This window comes from Aplysia californica, unplaced genomic scaffold (assembly GCF_000002075.1).
Source record: "Aplysia californica isolate F4 #8 unplaced genomic scaffold, AplCal3.0 scaffold00053, whole genome shotgun sequence".
Taxonomy (NCBI): domain Eukaryota; kingdom Metazoa; phylum Mollusca; class Gastropoda; order Aplysiida; family Aplysiidae; genus Aplysia; species Aplysia californica.
Window position 1 is genome coordinate 279,383 of NW_004797323.1, and position 8,482 is coordinate 287,864.

At 39.4% G+C, this 8,482-nt stretch overlaps 1 protein-coding gene across 1 annotated transcript in view; it reads left to right on the forward strand.

The window, feature by feature from the left end:
• LOC101857317 (Y+L amino acid transporter 2) overlaps positions 1–8,482 on the forward strand; it is a gene marked incomplete at its 5' end in the record, with an annotated part of 40,753 nt that extends 32,271 nt beyond the window's left edge. Inside the window, 3 exon segments of the mRNA XM_013079473.1 lie at positions 113–197; positions 3,987–4,079; positions 6,007–8,482. Of these exon segments, the coding sequence (XP_012934927.1) occupies positions 113–197; positions 3,987–4,079; positions 6,007–6,071 (243 nt within the window).

Below are 8,482 nucleotides of genomic sequence, written 5' to 3' on the forward strand. Positions count from 1 at the left end.
GTCACCTTCACTAAATATATATATATATATGTATGTGTATGTGTTTTAAACCTAATATGTCACCTTCACTAAATATATATATATATATGTATGTGTATGTCCTTCTTGGCAGGTTGCCCTTATCTGGCCCATCATCTACACCATCGTCACCATCTACCTGGTCATCCTGCCCTTGTACGCCAGCCCCACTGAGACAGGTGAGAAATGGAGGCCAACTATTGGCCAGGAAGAGCGATGTCTATTAATAGAGTGATAATGCATTTCCTTAGAATTACAAAGTTCCATCGGACATTTTTGGCTGTTTTGAGTTACTCAAACCATGAGGTCTGAAGCCAAATGTGAGGCAGCGTGGTGGAATTAGGCTCTCGTCAAAATAATCAAAGTGAAGAAACTTGCATTTTTCTGCAGGTTTGTGAATTTTTATCAAACTTTTGTTTTTTGGCTCAACACCTTTCATGCCCATTAAAGAACTCATTTCTGTGTGGATTTTTCTGAAAAACGTTGATTAAAGGCACACAAAATTTTTTTCCTGTTACCACGGACTCTTAAGCTAAGGAGATAACTAATCTTTGGCGGCCATTTTCTCATTAATTTTTACCTCTGAAAACAGGTGACCCCCACCCCCTTCATTTGCCAATATTTCGACTTGTTTTCAGGATAAATGGATACATTTTTAATCCAAATAAAGACAAGTGAACAAGCATTAAGATGATACCAATCACTCTACATGCCCAAAAATTGAGGAGAGCCTGATTCCATGACACTGCCTCACAAATGCTCTGCCTACTTATGGGTTAACTATACACACCCGCCTGTTGTGGCGATCCAACTGTTTTTGTCTGGCTGCGAGTTTCCATTCATTCAGTCAGACACTCAGGAATACACTTAACAGTTTCCATTCATTCAGTCAGACACTCAGGAATACACTTAACAGTTTCCATTCTTTCAGTCAGACACTCAGGAATACACTTAACATGGAACCAGGGGATTCAGCTTCTACATGGGGGCTGCCATCTTTATTCTCTGACCCTGCCAGGTCTTTTTCCAAGCCTTAAGGCCTAACATGAAATGCCAAATAGGACGTAATAACTCCAGTATCATTACACCTACTTGCACTGACTGGGGACAACTCTTTGCTCTGCACCTCTCCTCTGTGACTCACGCTCACGCGGTCTTCCACAGTCCGTGGCTCACGCGGTCTTCCACAGTCCGTGGCTCATGCGGTCTTCCACAGTCCGTGGCTCACGCGGTCTTTCACAGTCTTCCACAGTCCGTGGCTCACGCGGTCTTCCACAGTCCGTGGCTCACGCGGTCTTCCACAGTCCGTGGCTCACGCGGTCTTCCACAGTCCGTGGCTCACGCGGTCTTCCACAGTCCGTGGCTCACGCCTTGCCCTGCCCTTGTCAAATAGGTGTCGTACTCGATTACTTTCCCAAAATAAACCAACTAATCACACTACTATATCTAAATCGTTTGATTATTCAGAGTCATTATCATGATTTTCAAAGAATTGTATTTGCAAAAGCTTGATATGTTGTGAAACTCGACATTTTTTAACGGCACATTTCTCAAAACTAGGAACTGAGCGTTTAAAACTTTGTAAATCTAGGGAAGCAAATAGATTTCATCGCTATCCACACATTTTCAGTAGTAGAAAGTAGGTACAGGTGTCTGTGGTGTAGTGGTTCGGTGCTTCGCTGACGCACATCAAAGACCTGAGTTCCATTCCTGAGTGGGGAGAACATTTTTTATCGGATATCTGGGCCTTTGTGCTGGGATGTATCCTTCTCAGCTGGGGCTCGCCCTGACAGGCAGGGTCAGAAGCCTGCCCCCTAACTGATCTAAATTGTGTTGATGGGGGCTTTAAAAAAACCTGTGGGTGGTTGGCGGGTGATCGAGTGTGGTTTGCTCCTTCTTTCCTATCAGACATCTATCGTCTTTATCTCCCTTTCTTCCTTTTTTGTTTGTTACTCTCTTGTAACACCTTTAATCTTCTGGCGCTCATTTGACCGTATGCAGTTGCGAGCGCCGTAAAACCTCTCCTGAAACTAAACTTTAAAAACAAACAAACCCCTACAATTAAAAGAAAGAAGTTGCTGTGCCCATTTCAAAGTATTTTGATTTCTTGTACCCTGTGACTTTCTTAGTGGGTGGTTGGCAGGTGCTCTAGTGGGGTTTGCTCCTTCTTTCCTTCAAACATCTCCATTGTCCTCATTTCTCCCCTTTTTTTTCTCTAAATGTTACTCTCTAGTACACCTCTAATCTCTAGTACTTGTATTATGACGACCTGATTGTGTTGCAAATGCCGTAAAACTCTTATTAAAACTTAACTAGATGTGATAAAAGCAGCTGCTGTACTTGTAGAAGTAGTTGTAGCATTGTCCAAAAAGCTGTTGTACTAGTTGATAGAACTGTAGGTGTTTTGGTACTTGTGGAGAACTTTGGGTAGTTAAAACAACAGTTGTGTTAACGAGTAATTGTCGCAGCTCTTGTAGTAGTGGTAGTAGTAGTAGTAGTAGTAGTAGTAGTAGTAGTAGTAGTAGTAGTAGTAGTTAGTAGTAGTAGTAGTAGTAGTAGTAGTAGCAGTAGTAGCAGCAGTAGTAGTAGCAGTAGTAGTAGTAGTAGCAGTAGTAGTAGTAGTGGTAGTACTAGTAGTAGCAGCAGCAGCAGTAGTAGTAAGCAGTAGTAGTAGCAGTAGTAGTAGTAGTAGTGGTAGTAGCAGTAGTAGTAGTAGTAGTAGCAGTAGCAGTAGTAGTAGCAGTAGTAGTAGTAGCAGCAGCAGCAGTAGTAGTAGCAGTAGTAGTGGTAGTAGTAGTAGTAGCAGCAGCAGCAGTAGTAGTAAGCAGTAGTAGTAGTAGCAGCAGCAGCAGTAGTAGTAGTGGTAGTAGTAGTAGCAGCAGCAGCAGCAGCAGTAGTAGTAAGCAGTAGTAGTAGTGGTAGTAGTAGTAGCAGCAGCAGCAGCAGCAGTAGTAGTAAGCAGTAGTAGTAGTAAGCAGTAGTAGTAGTAGCAGCAGCAGCAGTAGTAGTAAGCAGTAGTAGTAGTGGCAGCGGCAGCAACGGTAATTGTAATAACAGCTGCCTTTGCAATAGTTGCGGTAGTTGGAGCATAGTAGCTGAAGTTGCAGCTATAGTAGAAGTAGTCCTAGCAGCATTTGTTATTGCAATAGCTGAAGTTGCAGCTGTAGTAGAAGTAGTCCTAGCAGCATTTGTTATTGCAATAGCTGAAGTTGCAGCTGTAGTAGAAGTAGTCCTAGCAGCATTTGTTATTGCAATAGCTGAAGTTGCAGCTATAGTAGAAGTAGTCCTAGCAGCATTTGTTATTGCAATAGCTGAAGTTGCAGCTGTAGTAGAAGTAGTCCTAGCAGCATTTGTTATTGCAATAGCTGAAGTTGCAGCTGTAGTAGAAGTAGTCCTAGCAGCATTTGTTATTGCAATAGCTGAAGTTGCAGCTATAGTAGAAGTAGTCCTAGCAGCATTTGTTATTGCAATAGCTGAAGCTGTAGTTGTGGTGGTTGCAGTTGCTGTAGGGTTTGCTGTTGTTTGTGACTTTGTCCATCCTGTATTGTGGCAACGTGTTTTGTTGTTTGTTGTTGTTGTTGTTGTTGTTGCCATCTTTGTCACTGCAACAGTTTCCTTCCTGTATTCTGTGTATTTTCTTCATGTGTCTGATTGTTGTTGAAAGCAATTTCCTTCCTGTGTTGTGTGTGTGTGGTTGGTTGGCGGGTGCTCTGGTGTTGTTTGCTTCTTTTTTCCTATCAAACATCTACCTTCTTTTTTTTTGTTTGTTACTCTCTTGTAATTCCTCTAATCTTTGGCACTCATATGACTGTATTGTGTTGCAAGTGCCGTAAAACACACCCAAAAAATGTGTTGTGTGTGTTATCCAAATGTGTCTGGTTGTTGTTGTTGCTGTTGTTGTTGTTGTTGCAACAATTTCCTTCCATGGTTCTGCGCGCTATATCTCCATGTTTCCTCCCCCCCCCCAGGTATCGGTCTACTCATCATCTGCACGGGTATCCCCGTCTACATCATATTTGTGGCCTGGACGTCAAAGCCAAAGATCTTTGACCGTTACATGGGTAAGATACAACACCGCCTGACATACTTTCCTTTTATAAAAAATTTATGAGACTTACTGACTAAGAAGTTACTTCTCGCAATCCGTGAATGGAGATATCGCCTGAAAATTGACACTGAGTTCAGATTTTTAACTGATGCCATTTTTTTCTAAACGTCTTTTATTATTTCATACTAATGAATATAGTACAAACCCTACCTAATACACCAGACATATCTATGTAGTCTACATAAGGCTGAAATCTGAGAAGCAACTCATTATTGTAGTGTAAAACGCATAGAGCCTGCTGTTGAGCGGGGATATGCGCTATACAAATGCTTTTTATTTATTATTTATTATTTTGCTAGCACACCTCACATTGTTCTTTTTTACTCAAGATAAAGAGAAGTGAGTAGCGTGGCTGTCGCAAGAAATTTTCTTGTGTCTAAATTTAGAGAATTTTTAACACTTTGCCATGACATCTCGCAGATTGGCGATGTTTACCACCCAGTTTCTTTGGATTTTCCCCAAAATGCCTTTGCCTTTGATAGTAAGGGTTTTCACTATATGAGCCTTGTGATGGCAAGTGTTAATCTCCCCCCCCCCCTCCCAAAGCTCTACCAAAGATGTACCTTTTAACATCAAACAAATGCAGTTTAATGCTATGGTCAAGGCGTACAATTTCCTTGCCTTTCATGATTCCTGATAGGAACAACACAACAAAAACTAGTCCAGGGATGCCACTTTTCCACTTTTTTCCGGTATTACCGGTATTTTGATCCTGATCCGCTATTCCGTTATTGAGATCGAGATAGAATCTATAGTTCTCTATGTTCACCCATAGGGTTTCAAATTGATATGATTCATGTTAGCGAGACTGTGGCTGGTGGATTTTCGGCTATTTTAAAAAAAGTTGAATGGCTTCCCTGCTAGTCTTTGGTCTCTGACATAAAACTAAAAATTACCCAAATGGGCTAAAGTGGACTGATTGATTCACTGATGTGATGGTGTATGTGTATCTTGCTGAAGATTGTTATGATGTTATGTGCTCTTAATATTTGATCAAAGTCAGACGAGCACAAGACGATAGTAAACATTCAGCCATATTGATTTCATAGGGAAGGGAAGTGTTTATTTTCGTATCGAACATCTTCGCTATATTCGAGTACAAGTATCGAATATCATGACAAAGATAAACAAAAGTTCTCTCGAGGATGACTAGAAATTCTAATTGTTTTTGTTTTTTTGGCCAAGGACAATGAGATAGAAGGTCAGTTTGGGTTGGGGGGGGGGGGTTTCTGAGGACAAATGAGTGAAGATTTTGTATAAAATTTTCTTAGGATAGAGGGAAATAAAGTATGGTATTTTGCCTATGGGGTCGGATACTCTTCTTGAAATATGATCTGTCAAAGGAATGAGAAACTTCTGTAGGCCAGAGGATGATAATGACATCTTGGCAGGACTTTGGTGGGGGGGGGAAATATTGTACACAGTCGCTTCTTTGGATACTATTCTAGTATCAGTTGCTTTGTTGTTTGATCTATCAGTATCTTGTGCTGCACGCAAAAAAAAAAATTGCTTAATTAAACAGATGCTGCTTAAGCACCGAAGGCCTGAGTAAGGAAGAAAGACTTTAGATCATGTGCTAATTTAATATTGTTTGAAGTTTTCCATGTTTAGTTCCCATCAAGCCTTGAGTCGAAATTCATATTATTGTATAAAGTTCTAAAGAGTGTGCATGTATTCGAATCACTATTGAGAAACCTTTTGAAAAATGTAAAAAAAAGAAAAGAAAAAGGTGTTGATAAATGCAAAAGAGTGGGAATGTATTTGAATCACTATTAGAAACCTTTGGGGGAAAAAAAAGAAAAGAAAAGTAGCCTACTGAGAGTTGCGAAATACAGATGTTGTCAAAAATTCATGGTGGTTTTTTTGTGCGTGTTTTTCAGACAACATGACGACCTTCCTCCAGAAAGTGTTCATGGTTGTGGCGGAGAACAAGAAGAAGGACTAAGGACACGGACGTCCTAGTAGTTTAATATATATGTGTCGCATTGTGCTGAAATCAGACGCTCGTCAAAATAATGAAACAGAAGAAACGGCCATTTTTCTGTCTGCTAACAATAAATTAACACCAAAATTTTATTAATTTTTTGGGTTCAGTACTTTTTACATCCTTAAAAAACATTTCTGTGAGTTTTTTATGGAAAAATGTTGATAAAAGGCACATAAAATGCATGCTTGAAGTTTCCAAGGATACTCAAGCTTTGGAAGTCCCCAAACTTTGGCGGCCATTTTTCTCGCTGATTTTCCCTCTGATAACCGGCGGCCCCTGACTTCCTTCCATTGCAAATAGCTCAACTTCCATACATGATAGGTGGGGATTTATTTACTAGAAACAAGACAAATGAACAACGTTTAAGATGATACCAATAACTCCATATGCCTTGACATTGATGAGCGCCTGATTCCACCATGTTGTGACACATATTTTCTCTTTATCTTGAAACAAGAAGTCAAAACAAGAGACAGAAAAAACTTTTAAAAAAACAAAAAAAAACGACCAGCAAGAGAGCTTCCATTCATCATGTGACGAGTGTACTCGAGCGTGGTGTGAGTTATGACCCCTGAAATACTCCCACGGAGGGTGTATGTTGTTAAGTTCTCTTGCTGTTTCCATGCTCGCCCAATGAATTTCCACTCATCATTTTATTTAGTTTGACTGTTTTGGGGTATTTTAGAAAGATACATGTATTTTATATACATATTTTTTTTTGTTGGTATTTGTGTTGGTAAGAAATGAAAGTTTCTCTTGTGACATTTCATTGCTCTGTGGCTTGATCTCTAGTCTTTTGATTTTTCTCCTTTCAATTTGTGACTCGTGGTTTTGGAGAGCGGTCCTGTAGTCGATGTTGTTCTTTTAGATTGGTTCTCTTCTGAAGAATTAGTCAAAGTGAACGACTCTTCGTGAACAACTTTTTCAGTGAAGCTGTTTCTTAGGAGAGTTAAGAACATTTTCTGTCCCAGATTTTAACTCATCAATAAGCCACACTTTGGTGTGGAGTTGTCCTGACTTTTAATTATTATTAAAGAGCATTTTCTCTCCCTCGGAGTTCTAAGACTAAAAGTGCCACTTCTCCGAAACCTTTTTAAAACCTAGAAACACCTGGCTAATCCAAGTTTTCTTAGGTTTTTTAAAGTGTTTTTTTGGTAGAGTGTTTTATTAACTCAGCCAGTCGTCATATGAGGGACCCCTCTGCGGTTGGTGAACACCTCCTTCCCAATAGAAGAGAGAGAGAGAGAGAGCAGAGTTTGTCGCAAGTAATGGGCGTGGCACAAATGAAGTTTTATTTTCTTGCCAGTATATTTTGCTGTTTTATTATTTGTGTCTGGTGTCCTAGTGGGACAGTTGCTGCTTGAGGTCTTTGCATCTGTGTCTGTGCCAGTCTTGCATGAGAGCTTACAGTTAGCCAGCTGGTAAAATATATACAAAGCCCAACATTCTGAATGTAAAAAAAATTAAAAAATAAGTTTCTTAATCGAAAATATTGGTTGCATAAGCTCAAGAAATATTTCGTCAAATTTCAAATTTCAAATGTTGAAAAAAAAGTCAAAGAAAGATGTACATCTATATATATATATACAGAAAGTAGGTAAAATTGTGAAAAGAATGAAATAGTTTTATCCTCTTTCCTGTAAATTTTTGCTCTCTGGGCTCAGCACATTTTACCAGCTGGCCAACTTCATGCATCCTGCTGAAAGCACATCATCGAAATGATTCTTATTTTTCTTTTCTCGCTGCAGCAATACTCTGTTGTTGTTTGTGACTCTCCTCCCCTTCCCTGCAGTGTGAAGAGGGAGTGCAGATTAAGTTTTGATGAAGGAGGCATTAAGTATGTTTTGAATGTAATATTTGTGTAGTACAGTACTGTTATTTTTATGTGCATAATTTATGTGAGAGTTGAGATATTCATGACATGATCGGAGAAGCTGATGTTACCACTTGACGTTGATATAATGAATTATGGGATAGTTATTTGACACTTCAGTTGTTGTAGGCATAATTATCTGGTAGTACTATTTACCTGAGTTTTGTTTAAGCAAATTTGATGGAGGTGGGAATTTCATTTTTAACTTCATGAATCATAAAGTACTGCAGATTTTATGCATACATGTTCTTCTAATTTGCCGCTAAGCTGCAGTTGTTGAAGGATGTAAATGTTGTTCAAAAACTCCCTAAAATTATGCAGAGTGATGACTATATGATTTGCAGTGATGGAGTAATGGACTTGTTTTTCTTATTATAACGCTTATTGTTTGTATTATTTGAGTGTTAGTGTGTAAAATGTTTGTGGTCTGAGCGCGCTGTAGGAGGTAGGCTCCACATTTTTCTCATGTTGAATAAAACAGAAGCGTGAAAGTTTC